The sequence below is a fragment of the Zosterops lateralis genome, assembly GCF_965231275.1.
Source record: "Zosterops lateralis genome assembly, chromosome: 2".
In the NCBI taxonomy this organism is placed as follows: Eukaryota; Metazoa; Chordata; class Aves; order Passeriformes; family Zosteropidae; genus Zosterops; species Zosterops lateralis.
This window is the reverse complement of record NC_139763.1, coordinates 32,251,143-32,272,698: the sequence shown is the minus strand read 5'-3', so window position 1 is coordinate 32,272,698 and position 21,556 is coordinate 32,251,143. Positions and strand designations below refer to the sequence as shown.

General features: G+C 36.9%; 1 protein-coding gene across 1 annotated transcript in view; it reads left to right on the top strand.

Annotated features, from left to right (window-relative positions):
* TMEM131 (transmembrane protein 131) overlaps positions 1 to 21,556 on the top strand; it is a gene marked incomplete at its 5' end in the record, with an annotated part of 94,135 nt that overhangs the window by 1,127 nt on the left and 71,452 nt on the right. The window contains one exon of the mRNA XM_083855226.1: positions 18,496 to 18,557. Coding sequence (XP_083711352.1) covers positions 18,496 to 18,557 — 62 coding nt within the window. The remainder of the gene's footprint in view (positions 1 to 18,495; positions 18,558 to 21,556) is intronic.

Genomic DNA, 21,556 nt, shown 5'->3' with positions numbered 1-21,556 from the left:
TCTTACTAAAGTAGGTGAAACAGATTTACTTTGGCTGAACAGGAGAATTTGCTTTCCAGGCAAGTTGCTGCACTGGAGGATGGAGGAGATTGAGGTCTGACAGGAAGAAACTGAGTAAGAATAAAAAATATATGGAATAGGAGCTTAGCAAGGAGGTGCTAGTCGTGTGCCTAGACCAGACTTGAGGGAAGAAATACGTCCTAATAATGCATGTATTAAAAAAAAAAAAAAGTAGATACACCTTTCTAAAGAAGGGCTTAATTTCAGTCAATTCCTAATAGATTCTTTTTATGAATATGAGGATGTTGATATTAAGGTGATTAAAAATGAAAATCAGTTGTTGCACAGCCACTCTTGTTCACTTGACTTTGTCTACAGGGAATGTAAACATTTAGAAAACAGTATGAGTATGATCCCATATCTTTAGAGAGATAAGAATGTGTAGGTTTGTCAGTGTGCCCTATAGTGTCCTGAGGTACAAAAAGAGTTCAAATGCTTGAGAAACTTCTATTTTTAACTCTGATTGTGACTGCATTCCTTCACAGATAGAAAGGTATATGTGTTTATAGGCTTTGTCAGTGATGTCATTTACTGGTATGATAGAATTGATTCATACCCTAGAAGTTGTGACAACTGATGTCTGGTTTGGTTCATTTGTGAAGAAGATACTGGGATTTTTTTCTCCAGGGACTTTCTTGGCATTCCTAAATAAACAAAGGCAGTTTTAGATTCACAGAGTTTGAACAGATACAATTGAAGCCCTTCAAGAAAATGGAATCATTTGTACTGAGAATTTTTACTTCTGTTTATACAGTATTATTTAAAACTTATCCCAGCAACACATCTGTCATTGTCAAAAGGTGAATTTGTTTCTCAAATAGAACATGGATTTTCTTTAGTGTTCAGACTTCCGACATTTGCTTTTCTTGCCAAGTGTTCTACTGTTTAGGGTAGTCTAAGAGTGGTAATCTAAGGTCACTAATAAGTCCTTCTTTGGTGTTAGTTTGGTTTTTTGATCAGTTATTCAGGACTTATGGACTCCTGAGCAGAATTCACTGGCAATCCGAATTTGTGGATCACATGCTGGAAAGTGTTGTCTTGCAGTCTTCTGTTTGCTGAGTGCAAGGACTGTTTAAACCCTGGATTAAAAACAAAACAAAACATAAACCAAACAATAGTTTTAAATCAAGACAAAGATTAATGGGACTTATGAGATCTAGTCCTACTGATCTTAAGCTACAATATAAGTGCCAGTCTGCAAGAGGTAGTGACTGAGCACGGGAGAGGAAGGACCACTTTGGACCCTGGGCCTTTAGACCAAGGTGGGAGCTCAAAATGAAACAGTAGTTGAGAAGAAAGGAGGGGAGGGTGTTCAGACTCTGTCTTTAAGTTCCTTAGCTTTTACCAGGTTGTGTCAAGTTAAACGTAGTAAGACACAGTTTAAAAATAATAATCAGGAAGCAGGGAAGTAGCTAGAATATCCTTTCCATCTCCCAAATGTGGGCATACGTTTTTCATTACAGCTGCAGGAAGGAAGCTGTGGAGAGGGATTAAGGCATTGTTGCTCCTGAGCACTGCTGAGTTGAAGGTGCCTATAGTAAGACATAGTGCAGTATGTACTCCAGAGAAGTTGCTACAGAAAAACTTGATAGAAGCAAGTGCAAGGTGAATAGTGTGAGAACAATAGATCAGAATGTGGCAAAAGAAAGTGAAAAGGAATGTGGAGGACACTCTTTTCCTCTTTTCTTGTACATACATGAGGAGAAACTGGGGGAATGATGAAGCTGATGGAAAGAAGATTATGCTGGTTTCATGTGGAGAAGGACCAGCAAGCAGCTCTTTATGGATGGAGCTGTCACAAGTAGAAAGAAGATTGATGCTGGAGTATTCTAGATAGACATGACTGTTTCCAGTACCCAATCTTAGTTAAGGAGTGTGAAGGGGGAAAATGTAACATAAACATATTTGCCTAAAGGCAAGAAGCAAAACTGAAATTGTTTGCGTGTTCTAGCCGTAAATCGAAGTCTTGAGGAACTGTGACATTGCTGTATGCTCTCTGTGCTAGAGAAATAGAACTTGTGGAAACTATCTGCTATTTGAACAGATAGCAGAGTAGAGAAAACTCGGTATGAACCAGCCAGAGAACCAGTAACATCAATTTCAGACTAAACACTGATATGTGACTTTTCTTTTGTGCCTCGCTGGGTCCTCATGAGTGCCCATGTATTGCTGAGGAATGAGTAAGACTGAGAAGGTTGTAAAATTTTATGTTTGTTTTTTTCCACTTAAGAAATCTGTGAACCATTGCAAAAGAATGACATGGCAGGAAAAAATTTCAGTCTCAAAGAGCCTCTTGCTGTTTAGGAGGGGCAAAAATAACTAGAGTTTCTTTGGCAAATATCTATGATTTTCAGGATTTTTGTAAGGCATATCCTTTCCTAGTGTAATTATCACATTCTGTATTGCCACTTAGATTGAGGACAGCTATCAATTTATATTGGTGTGCTTTTTGTTTGGTGTTTTGTTTGTTTAGTTTTGGGGTTTGATTTGTTTTGTGGTTTTTTGGAGAGGCAAGGATGCACAACATACACAAAATAGCCTTTTGGGTTTTAGGTTGCTGGAAACCATAGTAATGCCATAACCCCATGGTAAGTTAAATGTTTTGAAAATGTCTGACATGAGGATGCTTTGTTACCTGAACTGTTTTGTGTTGGTTCCCTTATTTATATACGTATATATATTTTAAAAAAGTCTTCACTTTATACAACTCATTTTTTAAATCCTCTTTTATTTGGCCAGCTGACTGAAAGCCTGTTGAGACTACTTTGATAGTTCTCTTACCTACCCATCTGCTCACAAGATAGGTGCAGGTAGAGCAAGGTTGATATTTAGGCTATGTTCAGTCATTGAATGTAATTTTTAAAGTTGCATCTTACTGCTGAATCTGGGAAAAAAAATCTATTTAAACATCTACATTATGATACAAGATAGACCAGTGAAAATAGGACTTTTTTTTTCCCTAATGCTTGATGTCATCTCTTCTAGCTTCCTAGAAACTAAGTTAGTTACTGAGTGTAAGTGGGATATTGTCATGAGAGCAATGCACTGATACATTGGAATTCTGGTTCCATTTTTTTCATTCTTTCTAATCGGAAACTTTTCCTTTTTGTTTTGTACTGATTTTTAAAATAGCTAACCAGGATACTTCACAGGAGTATCAAAACTAGATTAATATTGGAAGATGACTGAGAGAAAGCTTGTATGTTTAATATTATGAAAAGCCTCTTCACATATACCACCCGTTTGTCACATCCTGCTGTCAGAACTAATCTACAGCATGCCAGCATTTACTTTTATGCTGGTGTTTTGACTCTGACTTAAAGTATGATTCAGAAAGAATGACCTCAATCAAACTGAAAACACTCCAGCAGTTGAAGTAGCACATCAGAATCATGAAAGAGTGTGAGAATATACAGTGGATAAAAATTGACCATGCCATCTCACTGTGGTTTTGAAACTTAAGTGTGGGACAGCTGATTAGTTTTGCACTGTGTCTTTGCACTTGTGAATGAAAAATATTGACCACGTGCTTGGATTGCATAGTCTCTTACTTGCTTGTGAAATCTTTGGACTAAAATAAAGAAAAAAATTACTAAAGTGGGCAGGAAGTTGAGACCCTGTATTCTCCATGACCTTCAGTATAATCTCAAAGTGAGTGCTGTTCCCTCTCTGCACCTCTTTTTTCCCTCTGGTGTTCAGTTATATTGCACATGTGAAGCAGACTGGGGTCCCCTCACCTGTGGTGGTCCATTGAAGGATGGTGTGCTCAGTTAAGGACCTCGGATTGTCATCTCTTGAAGGAACTTGCTATGGATTTGTGTAGTACCTAATATGAAATTCCACCAGAGTGTGCAAAGTTGATAGGCTTTGCGTTATTTAAAGCTTTCAGTTGTGATTCTTTTGTGAATGATGGCAATATGGATTGCTCTGAGTCATTTAGATGTATTTGTGCATGTTAAAATTTTCAGCTGTGTGCTTGGACATTTACCGTGAGTCACTTCATTTCAAAGCCTACCCAGTTTTACGCTGCTTAAAGTGATACGTGCTATGGTTCCACAGTGTGATTTACTGAGTCTGTAAGTTCAAAGAATCTTTTCAAACAGTAAACTTGGTAAATAACTTGGGAGTCTGACAGTGAATGGTGGATGCTGTGGTTCATGCATAACGAGCAGTAAAAGTTATGTGACTGATGCACAGGCTAGAACCAGTTTGGTTTGTTCCTGTGTTTGTGGGTTCGGCAAGAGTCGAAGTCTATAATGATCTTATTTCTCTTGCTTGTACCTTCTCTCCAGTGTAGCACCCCTGACTTTGTCAGTCTACAGCATGAACTTACCTGGGTATAACAGGAGCTCAAGAAAGTGCCCTTTTTTTTTTTTTTTTCCTCTAAAAGACAGCAGTGAATTAAATTTCCACTCTTCATAGTAGTAAGTGGGGGTACTTGGAACTGGACTGAGTAATACCTTGAGCAACCTCCTCTAACTGGATATTCTCTGATCAGGTGACTGAGGTGGAGCCTTCAGGGTCACTTCCAGCCTGCATTATCCTGTAGCTCCAAAAGTTGAGCACAATGGGTCCTTACAATGGAAGCAACTGATTTGATCGATTCACATTGTGGGATTTAGCAAGCTTGAGTTTGAACTAAAGTTATTTTTTAAATAATTCCTGTTTTTCAAACAATTTGTGTTGGTATTTCAGCATTTTTAATTATGTATACCAAGACACAGGATGCAGAATTTCTTCTTGCATAGGGATAAACCAAAGGAACCAATGACCATTCGAGTTAAATACTTCCAGATTATCTTTCCAGTCATAAATACAAGCAAAGAATAAACTCATGTCAGATATGGATTTGTTAGAGGCAACAGTTAAAATTTTAATAGGATGCAGGATTGTTGTGTATTTCTGTTTTCTCAACTGTCCTTATGGAATAATTAGTGATTTACTGTCTGCAGCAAAGATGTGATGGAGCATTTGCATTTAAAATTTTTGAAATATGATTTTAACATTTTCTCATAAGCAGACTTGGATAATTTTTGCTTTGGATTATTAAAGGGACTAAACCTCTCTCTTACTGAAAACCTTGGATGTAATGGGGAAATAGCAAAGAGCTGAAGGACTGACATGTAATTCCAATCTCTGAAAAGTAGGAAAAAATTGAGGTGTTTCACTCGTTTGAGATTTTCCTGCTACAATTACCAGATCAATATTCTCTTTAAGGCTATCATAGATGCATTTTTAATACCTCTCCTCCTACTGCCTGGCATAGCTAGCAGCAGAGAACTGTCTGGGAACAGGAGTTTTGCTGTCCTTATCAAACTGGTTTTAGAGATATCTGAGTGAAATTTAGTGGAAAGAACTGAACAGGAAATGAAACTACACACATAACAGCTCCTTCTATCTGTGTACTCTATGAAGCTACAAAATGTTATGTAAGAGGACTGTTTGGCTGACTAATGCATGCTTAGTTATTTTATAAATGGATCTATTACCTGTTCTTCATAAAGCAGTTTGTCTTTGCAGTGTCTTGTTATCTGAGAGTTTTTTTCAGTTGAACACCTAGATCTGTGTTCAGTCTATATTCGGTGTAATAGGATGTGCATGAACTTTTTAAAGTTACTTAAACTAGAAAAATCCTAGACAAGCCTTGGTTATAGGGTTAGGTTTTTTTAAGTTGTTCAAGTGAGAAGGCACAGCTAACATGATGTTAAACAGACGAAATCACTGTTTGAGGGAGTCATGATAGGAGACAAAGTTGTAGACAAGCATGGTACCAATTGAGGTAGTTTGCAATATTTCCTAATGAATTTAAAGACTGGTTATCTGAAGCTTGTAAATAAATATGAAATCATCTAGAAACACAGAAGAAGTCTAAATGAATCAGTGATTTACACCAAAACACTGTACAAATATTTACAGGTGGAATTTGTAGATAATGATAAAAACTATCCAGGCAACTAGATAAACTGCAAGGTGTATGGGTTTGGTTTATTTCCAGCAGTGGTTCATGCTCTGCCTCAGAGGCTGGCTACAGGGAGCTCTTCCTGGCTCTATTCTGGGACCTGTCCTGCTTTATATCTTTGTCACTGATCTGGACTTGGGATGTACCAATGCTTATGGGCAAGTCTGCATCTCTGGAGAGATCTAAGAGGACAGAACAATGAGCTGACTGGACCTTCATGAAATCCAAAAAGAACAAATGGAAGGCCCTTTATATAGGACATAATAACCACCTGCAGGGAATACAACCTGGAAATGCTATACATGAGTCAGCAATGTACCCTGGCAACATACAGGAGTGTAGCCACTGGGCTGAACAAAGTGATTATTCCTGTTTACTCAGCACTCAATAGACCACACCTAAACCACTGTGTCCAGTTTTGTTCTCTGCCATCCCACTGGAAGTCTGCAAGAATGGGCAATATGTGCATGACCTATGAATGGAGGTTGAGGCATCTTATGGCAGCATGCCAATATCAAAGTAGTTCATGGATGAAAATGGAGCCTGACTCCTCACAGAGATGCATGGCTGCAGCCTGAGACAGTGGCCATAAAGTGAAACAGGGAAAATTTGGTTTGTGCCAGGAGATGCTGCTCTGTGATGAACTGAGTAAGGGAGACGCTTGGACACTATAGAATAGTGTTGAAAATTCTATTTATTAGCCATATAAACTACCATTTACTAACCATATAAAGAGAAAATAGTATAGATAATCTTGGATCTCTTTTGATGCTGGGAACCCTGAATTGTTCAGGACTAAACAGACCTTTGAAGAGTCCATGTGCAACTCACTGTGCAGACCCCATCCATAGAAAAGTTACCCCATGTTGCTCTGTTGCTGGATTTCTTTGCAAGAAGACAACTCTGTTCATATTTTTTGCTGTCAGGTAGAAGGGATGCTCACATGGGAACTTCCATCTGCACTTTCAGATAAAGTGAGGCCACCCAGGTGGCACAGTCGCTGGTGGGGTTGGCTGCAGCTTCTCTGCTTCAAAGGGCTGGCTGGGCTCCCCCTGCAGCCACGGGGTACGTGCAGCACGGGCCTGAGGGCCAGCCCAGACATGCAGCCCAGCACAGGCGTGGGTCTGCTCAGCTTGGCTCCTGCCTGCATCACTGACTCCCCCGTCTGTCACAGGCTTCCGGTCACGATGGCTGTCATCTTCTGCCTTGGCATAATGAGTCTGTATTTCACCATGAGGATGGTCCGGCATTGGAACAGGTTCTCTGGAGAGATTGTCGAATCTCTGACTTTGGAGGTTTTCAAGGCCCAGCTAAATGACACCCTAAAGCAACATCATCCAAATTTAGTGTTCACGATACTTTTGCAGAAGGTTGAGCTGGATGAGTCTTAAGGTCCATTCCACCCTCAGTTTCCCAGTCTCAATATTTTGTGTCTCCTCTGTGATCTTAAAACTTAGTTGAAGCTTGCCATAGTTTTATTGCAGCTGATGGGAATATCTGTAAGACAGAAGTCTGACTTTACATGTAACTCTATGGTGAAGTCAGTGCTATGGTAATCATAATTTAGACATAATTTTGGTAGAAGAAGAGTTGTAATTGTACCAGGAAGCTTCAATGGTTGCTGCATCACTAAAAAAGTGTGATCATAGATAAAAACAAGACCTTGTCAACCATTCCTTATTTCTGTATTCGTGGATCACATAGGCTTTATTTGTCCCCATGTTTTTATTCTTTCTTTTGAAAAAAATTTTTCAAAAGGAATATTTGTATCCTATCTTTCATGTGAAGCATAATGCAGCTATTAGTTTTCTTTTTTGCCAGCTGCTGGCTTTATAACAATACTTTCAGTTGTGTTTTACATGTTAATATACAAGATGTGTTAAAGTAATACTTAATCTGTGCCACTAATATGTCCAAGGAAATACTGAGAGATTTGGATAGTTAATGTTGCAAAGTTCTTGACTATTCCTTTTTTCCAGTGGAGGACATAGAGTACTTGGTCCTTACTAAAAATCATTTCCTTCTTGTGTGTTTGCTTTGGTATTCTGAACCTGTGTAAGGCTTCAATCCATGGACCCAGCAACAGGCAGTTTAGAGACACCAGAAATTACCATTGTTTAGTGTGTACTAGGAAGCACCGAGGCTACTCTTGCCCTCTCAGTTGTCTCTCCTAAGTATAAGAAAGTAAGGAAGGGGTGTGTGTGTGTGTGTAACTTTTATATTATGATACAGCTACTTTTATATTTTCATATACCTTGTCCATTGCCTTTTGTGTAGCTTAACTAGGTCATGATGTGCCCAAATAGCTTTGGCTGACCTGTATCATCCAAAAGATTAATAAATTTCTTGTTTTGGGAGAAACATGACTACATTTGATGCTGAAGGAGAGATGGTTGTCATTGGCAGTCTGGATCTTCACAGGTGAAGTCACTCTGCCCATCAGTACTACTGAATGTCATTATCTGACAGAGAAAAGACTGAAATGAACTTCCAGTTCATCAGGGAAAATTTGATCAAAGTTTCAGTACTTGATGAGTGCAGTGAATGCTTCCTTTGATTAAATGAAATTTCTCTAGGACAAAAGACTAGGCTAAGGATCTCAGAGATTGAATAAAGTATTTATTTATTTAGCATTATTTAATTAGTTGTGCTTTAAAAATACCCATTTTGTGAAAAAAAAAATAAACCTCTAATGTTGAATTCAGCAAAGATATGCCTATTTAGGTTGAGACTGAGTACTAGGCATGTCAAAGTAGAAATGAGAGGTATTTTTGAGTGAAAGCTTGTCTTAGGAGGCAACTTAGTGATGAGTGGTTGTTGCAATCTTCAAAGTAGAATTAGATGTCTCTCCATAACATTCTGCCACTAAGCCTAAGGGTTTGGAATTATTGGGTGAAATCATGATCTGTGTTGCACCAGGTGTCAACTTAGATCATCACAGCTGTTTGTAAAAGAGTCTGACCAGAAGAGATTGTTTATTTACTTCTGAGGGGTAACTGCTCCCAAGATATTGTAAGTAGCTAAATTGCATTTCTGCAAGCATTTTATTTCCCTAAGCCTACTTGCACTTTCAATGTCTTATTAATGTTTTTGGACTGTTCCCCCCAAACTGAAATTAGCCTGTTTTGTTTCATTGTTTTTGCTCTGTATTTTATCTTCTTTCAAAACTTTCACCCATTCTTCTCCACCCTTTTCTCTTCTGGTTTTATCAGACCTTACAGCCAGCTTTTTCCTGCTGCTCTGTGTTCCCTCGTGTCAAGTCAACAGACTGCTGTGCTCAGCAATCAATAAGTAGTGTTACTGCCACATCATTAACACTATGGCTTCAACATCAGGCCTTTTCTACCTTTTCCTGGCCTTCGATTGTTGTATTTATAAACTTTATATGGTAGCTGAACAAGCATTATCTAGATTGCCACTCTTTTTTACTTGTAGTGAGGCTTAATAGCTGTTTCCAGTGGACACTTAGTGTTGCCAAGTGAGCATTGGAGGGGCGGGCATTCTGTGCTACTCCCGCCCCATGATACTTCTCTCCAGTAACTTGGTATTAACCAAGTCGCAACTGTTACACAACAAACTCTAAACAATTGTGGTGGCATGTACCTTTGTGGTTCTAAAATTTCATGCAGTTCCACCCTGATAACTGACCAAGAAAAAAGGGGAGGGAGGCAAAATCAGGGCAGGGAAGAGAGCAGAACTCTCACTTAGTAGACTACTCTTTCTGTGCCATAAGATGAGTGATAGAAAACATCCCCTGTAGTAGGTAAGGTAAAAGTAAGGATGGCAAACTGAGCAGTGTCCACAGAGCATGAGCTGTAGCTCTTACTTGATTGCGTTCACATTGCCATAAGATATTTAGATTTAGGGAGATATTTGCCTGGCTCTGCCACCTTCCTGTTCTGTGGAGGGTTTTTTGGAAATTCTGAAAATTGCATCTTCCTTCCTCTTTTCTGTGGTGTGGAGAACAATTCTTGATCTCTGTTGGTGTTCTTAAGGTCATTAATCATCCTGGATGTACCTTTTAGGTAGGTCTTTCCACTGTGTTGGATAAGGGGGGGCGGGGGGGTCTGTTCAGTGGTTCATTCCATAAGAGTATAAGTTTGGAAGACTGATGTTAATGGTAATAGCTGAAATTTTTGTCATTTAATACATTATTCTCCTGAGGCTCCAGAAGACATGAACTGACTGCTGTTTCTGGCAAGCTACTTATTGAATGTTTCTATATGCTAAAAAGATCAGAATCCCATTAAGTGCATGTTATCTTTTTGCACATTAGTTTTCAGTGCTATATGAGTAGTAAAACTACCACAATGAAAAGTTTCTGATTTAAAACTTGAAAAACTGAGTTAAATCCTGAAAAGTAGTTGTTTTTTCTATCTTATTGCAAGACAACTTACCTTGTTTTTGAGGGTAGTTCCCTCAAAATAATTTTATGTCTGTACATGTTCAATAACAATACATGTATAGGAGTATAATTTAATTTACCATATTGAAAATTTAAAATTGCCATCATTAGAAAGAATAGACAGCCACATTTTGTATGGCCTAAAGCAGAAAAATTGGATGCTGTTTGCAGATGTTTGTTTTCTGTTTAGCTTCCTTTTAATTTTTTTACTCTCTTTAAATGATTTCTGAGAAGTTCCCATGAGTGCCAGGAGTATTGTTCTCTTTGGCTTAAAAATAGCATGTCCTGAAGTTTTTTTTTCTGCCGAGAGAATTATATCTCCTTTTTATTTAATTAAAAAAAAAAAAATTGAAGTAAATTTTATCATTAATACCCCCCTATGAATGGAATTGAGTATTATTTCCCGAGAAGCATTTTGGAGTCAGGAAATAAATATCTTTGGATGAACAAATTAAATTTTTAAAAAGTTTAAAAGTAAAGCATCCGGCAGCTTTCAAAGTAGTATTTTGGTGGTTTTTTCCAAGTGATGTTTTATGGCCTTTTATTGCCACCACCTGAAATCTACCATTTTGGCCAATAGCAGATAATTTTTAAAACTCATTTTAAACTCATAAAAAATTAGATTAAAATAAAAATTGCTTTAGTTGAAGTAGGTGGAAACACTCATTTCTGTAAGGTGGAAATACAGACCGAATACAGAATAAGCATCTGAGAATAAAGGTATATGAATAAAATGTGATTTTTTTGTATGTGTCAATCTGAAATCATCTAATGCAATATTGTTAGGAAAATAAATAAAAGCAGATTGTTAGGTGTAATGCATGTTACTTTCAGTGAGCTTTTCTGTTTCTATATGTGTTTGTATAGTTTTTTGCAAGGATGTATCTCTCACAGAACACATCTAATCAGTGTTTACTGTAAAAGAAACCTTTAAGCAGTTGCACTGTTTTCTGAAGTGTGAAACAAATGTTGTGAGCCAGATGTGTGAGCAGTGGCTTCAGGGTGGAGACTCACTTTCTTCCTTTCTCAGTTTAAGCAGTAGCTTCATTGTCTGTCTGGAGCCTGTGTCCTGAATCAGAATCATACTGTCACTTTCTGTTTCATGGCTAGCTTTTAAAACTGCATTGGTGACTGAATTCCTAAAAATCTGCATCATTCTTAACTAAGGGGAAAATAGAGGAGTGAATGAGTGCAATGTGGCAGCTCTTCTTACTAGGGAAGGGCCTTGCTGGGTAAAGAAGCTTGTCTTTTATCTGAAGGCAGAAATGACACAAAAGTAAGTTAGTGAAAGATTATATGCAGACTTAGTTGGGTGTCAGTGATACGCTCAATTTGTGCTGTTGTGTGCAGTGAAGTAGAAATCATTTGACTTGTCTCCCTCCACTGTGAAATAGTCCGTAGTGTGCTTAGGTATTGCAGTGCAAGTGATCTACTGTCTCTGTTTAGCTTGTATTAACTTGGGCATAGGTTGGTGCATATGAACTTGAGTATGTATTGTGTAAAGTCAGAATCGTTTTTTAAATCATTAGTACAAAATGAGGGGTTTGATGAAGATTCTGTCTTTTTGTATTTAGCTTAATGTATTGATTTTTAATTTCACATGATGATTAAAGTGCATTATCTGGGAATGGTTCTATTTCAAATCTAATATATAAACAGAAATACAGATCTGGCCAGTTGGCTTTTTGAGGGATGGTCATTAAAGGTTTTAATAATGAAGAAAGAATAAATATATTTCTGTGTAAAAAGACTTTGAAGTGTGACATTTGTATGTGATCTTTACTGCATTGTATTTTTTTGTTGTTGTTGTGATGGCTCTTCCTGAGGTCTGTTGGAAAAATTATTAATTTCCTCTTGTTGTGGAGTACTGGAAAATAAACAAGCAAATTGCCTAGGTAAGTGCAAGAGGATTTAGCTGGAAAGCAAGCCTGCTGGCTGGTGATTCTCATTTGCCTGACATTCTCTGTCTCATAAGAGAATGACCTTTTCCATTTCCAGTGAACAGTCACCTGTTGGGATGTAGGCAGAAATCCAGGCTACAGTAGCTACACTGACTCGTCTGTCTTGGAGAACAGGCCTTTTTAAAAGTTAGATTTGTTGGGTTGAACACTGACCTGGGACATGTTTCTTGAGGCTCACCAGACTTCTGGTAGAAGTCTGGTAGTCCTGAAGCTGATTAAAATGGTCACTGGCATTACAGTGTAATAATACTGTTTTCCCTTATCTGTATAGTATTTTGGTTTTTACCGTGTCATTTTCCATCCATAATAATTTTATTTTTTCATTCTGTATCCAGCTGCCTGTATTCCCTGTGCTGGTCAGTTTTCCACTTCAGGATGATTGAAATTGTATGACTGTGCACAGTTAACTCATAGTCAAAGCTTTGAAAAGAACTTACCACTTTTAGTTCTGCACTTTAACCAGCAGTGATACAAATGTAGCAATTACAATTACATAGACAGAAGTGAGTGACATTTAGCACATTGTAATTGGCTCATGTGGTTATAGTTACCTTGAAGTGAGCTTAGTCATTAAGACAAAGGGTTAGAAACTGGACTTTAAAAAAACCTTTAATGTTAATTAGTAATTATTTAAATAATTGATGTTTCCCTCTTTTGGTAAGATAGGACACTATTTTTAGAATTGGGAGAAAATTCATAGACTAGATGATACAGGTTTATATCAATCCAGTTTATAAGAAAGAAAACTGGTTTAGACAAGACTTAGGAAATAAAACAGTTCTTGCAAGCATGTAAGAGAAAATATAAAGATCATTTACATAAAAACAAATCAATGCATTGATATTGACTAGCTGTTCCAGAGCTAAGTTATATTTCAGAATAGTGTTTTTATAAGTGCGTATGCCAGAATATACTTTCCTATTAAAATGAAGAAATTAACAGTGGCTAAAGGAAAGATAAGTGTGCAAAGCTACCTTAAAAATCAGATCTCAGTCAGAGTAGGCCTCATAACCTGCGAGGCATGGAGGTTTTTTGTTGTCGTTGTGCACCAAGAGCCTTGGCATAGTCACTGCTCTCGCATTACATGCAAATTTATTCTGTTTAGTGTAATTTAGTCACAGCTCTTTAAAGACTGGTGTTGGCTAAAGTGATTTTGATATTGAGTTCCTGTTTGCCTTGGAGATGTGTAGGATTTTTAAATTTTCCTGTTATTTGATGGTTTATAGTTTGTATTTTTGTTGTTTTAGCCCCAAATATGAAAGGCTTGGGCAAGAGACAATCAAAATAGGGATGTGTTTGAGCAAGATTTGCCTGTTGGGTATATAAACTTGTGAAAAGATGCTGCTTAAGCTTTGAGGAATTCAAATGAATTCAGCTACTGTTGATTTAATTTTTGTCATGTTGGGTGTTTACCATCAATCACTGTGTTGTTGTTGTTGGAAGGGGCAAGGGAAAGCATTTAGGAATCTACTGGTAATAATGACTAATAAAGTGCTTTCACTGTTCCAGAAAGCTGTGGTTTGGGGTCTGGGGGCTATGATTGTGGTGGTAGGCTTTCTTTTGCTGTTTTTTAAAAAGTTTGGAAAGTGCTGTCAGTAGAACAAGCTGTTCTGGAGCAAGACTAGGAAAGCTGTTCTGGAAAGACTAGGTTCATGGTCTTTTCTGATACCTTTTATGGGGTTTTCATAGTAAAGCTGACTTAATCAAAGAAGTTGCATTTTGAAGGTTGTAGATTGAAAACAAACAGAAAATGTAGATTGAAAACAAACTGTTAGTAGTGACCTACTGTCTAAAAAGAGGAAACCAAGAATACACAAGCTAGAAGCTGAAAAAATTTGACCGTGAAATCATATAATATCCTAGTAGCAAGAGTGGCTGAAATTGTTACAGATTCTCATGAATCTGTTACATTTGCTTTTTGCAGGAGCTTGGAAGGATAGAGGTTTTCTGTTGAGGAATTTGTGTATACCTCTCAGAAAAAAGTATTCTGTTCAGCATAGGCAAAGAGGAAAGGAGACTGTGATTCTTCTGGTCTTGAAATCTGCGGATATGAATATGTATCCTTTTCCTTCTTTAGTCCATGCACATTTAAAGTTTGACTAATAGCTGTTATAATTAGCCTTCAGGGCTTCAATTGCCTATAGGGTCAGGAAGAAATTATTTTCCTAATGTGTAATTTGGCTTCTTGGCTGCTGATTTGTGCAGTGGCAGATCACGCTGTGACAGCTGAAATGCTTCCTACCCCAAGTATTATGTTGTGCCCCTCTTGTAGCAGTCGCCAGTCATGTGGCAGGGATGACTGAAATGGCACAGGCAGGAGTTGTTAATTTGTTGCATTTTACTATTCCAGAATATTAAAGTATTGACTACAGTATTAGACTGGTAATGGACCATGGTGGTATCAGCTTAAGCTTTGCAAAGAAGTTTTTCCACAGGAAATTGTTAGGGACTTAGCAGAAAACAGTCGTCTTCCTCTGTAGCATGGGGGATGGTTCACCTAATAAAGCACACCCAAGTGATCTCATACTTAATAACTTACAGTGACTTTGCACATTGGTAATAAGCTATTGTCTATAGGTGACATATAATACTGCCTATTTTGTGTAGAAAGGCAGTAAAAACTGGTTTTGGGCTTGTATTGCAAAGTTTGTGAACTTGCCTAGATCAGGTAGCACAAGTGCAAAAGATGAGCAACTGCTTCTAACTCTGGAATAGGCAAAAAAGTACCCACAAGGGCACTGTCAGCATTTCACTTTGAGGAAGACTTTGTCCTCTCTGTGGTCCACGTTGGACAGTTTGAGAACTGCTCTTAGAGAGATTTGGGTGACTCTTTATGACTCATCAGTGGAGGTTTTTAAAAATGTAATTAGTTTTGCCTCATTTGAATGAGGTGACTTGTTGGCTCATCCTGAGTTGAGAGTCTGAGAAACCAGTTGCAAAAACAAGCTTTCATCTCATGAAGGTATACGTACTTACTTGCCATTTCCTTGCTTTGATGAAATAACCAATAAAGAGAAACACAGGCTTGAAAGTTAGTCTAAACCAAAATGAAAGGTATAACCACTGCAACTTCATCACTGTCTCGGTTGAGATGTGCCTGCTGTGAAATGGACAGCAGCCAGACTTTGCAGTGCATCTGACTTCACCTGGCACTGTCATCTGCTCTCTGAAAGCATTTCTTGAATGATTTGATGATGAATAGCACTTCTATTTAACGGTGTTATCTGCTCAAAATGTTCTGTAACATCTATTGCTTTGTTCATAAGTTGTTGCAGAGATGAAATAACTAAAGAGTAGCTGAAGAAGTGTTTGGGGTCTACAGAAGGTCTGTCTGAATTCAAGATGTTTGAGTAGAAAGTTTGGGCTAATTTCTGGGGGCTTCAGTGTGTTATCCTTGTGGAAGAATTGTTCCTGCTTTCTGCCCTTTGCACTGATGGTGTATTATATTTAAGTCAGGGGGAAAAGCCTCAAGAATATTAAGAATTTATGATTGGATGGAATAGCCTTTTATGCTGTGCTATAAAAAGTTGTTTTCTAATTTTTTTTTTTGTTTGTACCTAGTGTCACAGTCAACTACTGTGTACTCTTTGTTTCCGAACCAGAGATCTAGAAAGCAATAGAATGCCAAAAAGTCCAACTTCAGTAGTGCAATTCCTTTTGATTAATAGGAATGTGTGCTTGTATCTATAGTTTTTTAATTTGTGATTGTTGCACTTCCAACAAATCAAATACATGAGAAAACATAATTTCATTCTGTATTTCTACTCAAGTTAAAAATGGAGAATTTTCTCTCTGTGCTTGTTAATCTGTAATTTTGGGTTCTTGCACAGAGGATAAGCATGACACTTTTGTGAAATCATTGTCATAGAAATTAACTGTCATACTCTGCATTTTAACCTAACGTGTCAAAGGTTCATTTACTTAGACTTGCCCTATAATACACTTAGAGTTTTTTTTCAGTGATTTTTAAAACCAAACTTAAACCATGAAATTAATGTCTCGCATCATATATATTGCCAGTTAAATTGAGAAGAATTCACTTTGTTTTGGCATTAAACTTTAAGCTGGCAGACCTATTCCAATAATTCAAGTTTTAAAACCTCAAAATTTCATAAACTGTAGGACTTAATTTTGGAACAGCTTTTAAAATGCTGTTTTTGGTTTGTTTGTTTTATGTTTTTTTCTTTTTAATCTCTTGCCCTATGTTCTGTATAGCTCTTCAGTATAAATGATTGACCAAACTCCTGATTCTTCGATCAAGGATGGATTTTGTTTGTTTTGAGTAACATTAAAGCAATAACAATAAACACACACAGAAAAATACGAACTTACTGCTGACACAACTGACTGGGACTTCTCATGCCACTGTAAATATTGCAGTGTCAGTGCAAATATTGCAGGACATGCATGTTGTTTATAATATGAGCTCCCCCTTTCTCCTCTGTGGTGATTCTTGCACTCCACCTGAGCTGGACTGCTTTCTCAGCCTGTGGCATGTTAGAATTGTGTGGCATGGTAGCTTGAAAAGTAATTGTATAAAACTGTGTTGTTTGGGGATCTTTTAAATTTGTTTCAGGGTTTTTGCATACAAAAAGAGGCTTTTGGAGATAATAGCAGCCATCTTTGTTCTTATATTAGCTTTTACTTTGGGTTATATGGAAGCAAGGTTGTGGAGCTTGTGCCTTTAAGGAGAAGGTATCAAAATGTGTGGGGAAGTCAGGGATGCAGAATGGGATTTGCAAACAGTGATAGCTTAAGTAGCATTGTGAATTTTGAGTACTGAGTGAGGTGTCAGCAAAGCAGCTAGTGAGGAAATGTTTGGGACAAATATATGTCAAAGCTAAGGTTTCTCTATGTGGTAGATGCATTTACTCCTATCTACCAAGAGTGCTTTTTTTTTTTTTCTGAAAGTACTGACACTTTTTTGTTTAAAGTATCATAGAGTGGCATTGTTGGTAACATTATAATAATTGTGTTAGAACACTGAGCTTTAAAGTGGGAGATAAAAGTCTAAGTCTCCTTTTTCAGACTAGGATTAAAAATCCATCTTCCAGAAGTGCATGCTGTGCTTCTGTGTACTGGGAAATTTTTAATTTCTTCCTGTTGAAGTTGTTCGTCTTTGTGGAAAGAGTGGAATGTTATCACTCACTCAACTTCATCGAGCACGAATGGTAAATAGTAAAGACAGTCATGGAAAAAGGACATAGGGTAGAGGAGAAATTATTTATAGGACTTTTTATTTTTTAAATACAATTTTCTCATTTGAGATTGCTACTGCATTTTGTTCTGAAGAGCTCCTTTTTTTGTGTGTGTGCACAGATTTTTGGGGAGTAAAATGTAGAACTCTCTGAAGCTTCCTTTCTTCTTTAAATCATACTCATTCTTGTACAGATAATTATTTTACAGGAAGGGCAATGCCTTTATTTCTTTGTCTTTAAAAGAAAGTTGTGTTCCCTACATTTTACAAGGAATTGAAAAACAATTGCCTGACCAAACATATATGAAGAAATAAATGGAGTGTTTGAAGATACTATATTTGTCTGAGGCATGAACTTTTCAAGGAGTTTAGTCTTATGGTGCAAACACTTCTAAACTGTTTCAAATTTTAATATGTTCCTGTCAGGATGGAGAGGATTGTTGCCAAGCCAAGGATTAGGCTGCAGTGTGAAGGAGGCTTTCCAGATGTATAGTTAAGATTATTGGTGTGTAAATGAAACAGAAATTTTGTTTGTGTCTGAACTTTGTGGGTTTAGATGTATTAAACTCAGTTGTTCAGGTACCCAGCCTGTCATACTCATTGAATTATGGAGTTAACTTGGTACAATCACTCTTTTTTGAGACCATAGAAGAAGTTGTTCCCTCTGGAGTTTAACATTTTTAAGGTAAAAGACTAATTGCCAAGCATGGTACTTCTTGAGCAAGTTAGTGTCACAGACTTGTGTGTTTTGTTTGTTTTTTTTTTTTTGTAGATTATGCATTATTATTTTGGTTTGTCATAGCTCTGTCTGCAAAATGGGATACAACAGATTTTAGTTGTTTGAATTTTTCTTTTGATTTAATCACAAAATGGGGTTTTGTTAAATTACTTAGTTTTTTGTTTTTCTTTGCAGCTTTCATCCAGTCGGATGGCATAATAGAAATGCTACGTTTTGATGAAGGAGATTTATTGCAGGTATGTAGTCTGAGAAAATCATCTGAACTAGCAATGTTTCATCTTTTCGATAGCTGCTTTTTGAACTCATGGGTTAGTGGAGTTCGGAAAATAAGCAAGCATTAAGTTCAAGTCCACAGAATCCTTGAACTTTCTGAAGCTACTTTCAACAGTATGCTTTGGTGTGGCTGGAGGATGGTTCCTTGATGGTTTGTGTTGAGAAACTCCTGGGTTTTACCACAGGTTCTCTCTGACCTGTCTCTCTGTCCAGTTCTTTTCTTTCTCAGAAAAATTGAGGGATACTCTGTGTTTTGGGCTCATCTTTCATCTAGAGTTGGGATGCAATTGGCTAATTCATCTGTAGGAACTGTGCAAGTGTTGCAAGATTCTCAAACCTGAGGGCAGTTCTTGGGACTGAGTTAGCAGTGGGTTTAAAGAACTTCTGCTTACTGCAGTGAAATAATTGCTGTTGCAAATAGTTGTTTTTCATGTATGATGTTGCCATTCCTGTCCGTTTTCTTTTGGTTTGAGTCAAAACAGAAAAAAAGTTAATTTTAAAAAACGTGAGCTGAAATTTTGAGATGGTGGCAGCAATTAGGATGACATACATAGCAACATAGCTTGATACTAGAGATACATAGCTCTGAAGTTCCGCTGACTAGGATTTCATATGCATGCATTTTGTGAATTATATGTATGTTGAGAATATTTTTCTTAAAATCCCTTGATGGTGATAGTCCACTACTTGAAAGGGAACAGAGGAGTTACCAGTACAGTGCTTGATTTATAATTCCTACCTCCTAGTAGTTGAAAAAAGTCAATATATGCATCACCATATTACGTGTTTGAGATCTATGATGTTGTCTTTTTTGTTTTTTCCCTGTCTACCAAGTCACTTAGGTTAGTTTTTTTTCTTTCTTCAGTCCTTGGTCCTTAATGTAACCCAATAATATCTTACTGTAGATGTTAGGACTGTAATGTACAAGAAGTAAGATACTTCAAATTTATGCAAACTGGTAACAGGAAACATTACAGTTAAAAACAAATAAGAAACCCTCAATACAAACCCCTCAAATAAAACCTCCCAAACCCAGATACCCTACCAAACAAGCAAACAAAAAAGCCTCAGGCTCCTCATTAGCCAGTTGTTCAGCTGTCATGTGCTAAACATGTTCTCATAATAGCTATCTGTGTATAGGCTTATGTTTGGATGTGTGGAGTAGAGTGGTGGAAGTTTTTCATGTAATGGTTACAGTCTCAATTATTAAAGCTTTCAACTGTGAATATTTCTTGAATTTGTATGAAGATACCATATATCATCATAAATATAAGGAAAAAAACCCACAAGGCTTAGTTTCTTTTCCATACTCTATTATAACATATTTTGTTTCACAAGAGTGGTTTAATAAAAACAACAGAGATGTCATTGGCCCAATGTTCAAGGTAAAGATGATGTAGTCACATTCAATCATCTCTATTTTAAGTGTTCCTTTCTCATCAGGATTCTTTTTTTTTAAACTAGTTCAAAAGAATCTTAAAAATCTGTAATTATCTTACTCAGTTTAGCACTCTACTAACCACTAGTTCTTAGACTAGAAAGTAATAGTACTGCTGTGAGCCACTCAATAAGTCATATAAAGATGGGAAAGTAAAAGGATTGTTAATTATGCAAACTATTGCAAGACGTAACAATATTATTATGGTGGGACATAGTCAAGCAATTTTGCATGCAGCGCCATAAAATTTGCAGTGCTTTAGATTGCATTGGGCTGCCACTTCCCTTAATATGTTGCTGAATGTTTGATTTAAAATAAGAGAGACAAAATTTCTGATAAGTGATTTGTATGTTTTATGTTATGGTTGTGGCTTTTAAGCAAAACATACCAATATAAGTGAAACTACTTCCTTTTAATCAGAATGACAGCATATACTGTTTTTTCTATCTTACAGATTATTTGGGTTTTTTCAGGTAGATATTAATATGGTGACCTCTTGTGACTACTTTTTGCAATTAAAAAAAAGTAATTACACTGTTGTAAAACCAGACATGTCTTGTGAACAGCAGTTACTAAAGTTTTAAACCTACTGTGACGTCACTGACTGTTTCTCTTTCAGGCTTTCCATAAGCTTTCACAAATGTCTGTTGTTCATTACAAGTACGATGATGTAGTAAATCAGTTTTGTCTAATGTTATGTCACCTTCAGATGTTTGTGTTTTGTTGTTTTTTTTTAATATAAAATATAATCAATTCAGTACATAAAGTGATTAATAATCAATGAGGTATCAAAGCTATCTCCAGTCTTGGTTTATCTCCACTTCCCCCAAGAATGTGATATCTTTAGAGTGGAAGCAAGTTTTTTCTTGTTTGAAAGCATTGCTTTACAAGTAAGGTAAATCAAATGCCAAACCTTGAATAATTTTATTTTTAGGGATTCCTGCCACCTCCTTCCAGTTAGTGTCAACCCTCTTGATACTGGTTTTTTATACTAATTTGGAGTACATACTGTTGGTAAAATACTCCCTATGTCTTTCAATCACATTTTAGGAATTTATTGTAAAAATATATGAAATGTGTTGAAAAGTTTGGTTTGACCAGTCTGACTGAAAACAGCTATTTATTGAAAGATAATAAACCTTTAATATTTAAGTAGAAAAACATTTCATTGGTAAAAATAAACTGACAGTGGAAATTTAATGAGCTCATGCTACTGGATAACTAGCAAAAGTAGAGACTATTCTCTGGGTGTGGACTTACAGTTTGTGGTTTAGAAAGTGCTATACCATGTAGTTCAATCTTTTGTCTTGCCAGAGAAAAAGTGAGAATTCTACTCTTCAGTATATGTGTTCAGGTTAAACTTTATATCTAAATAAATTTAGGCTAGTTGTGTCTGTGGATTAAATTAAAATAACAAGGGAATTTCTTATTTCTGTCTCTTGACATGAATTGGTCCCTTTAAGAACTCAACTTTTTGAACTCTTCAAATAATTAATTTAGATCCTGAACACAGGGTAAGAGTAG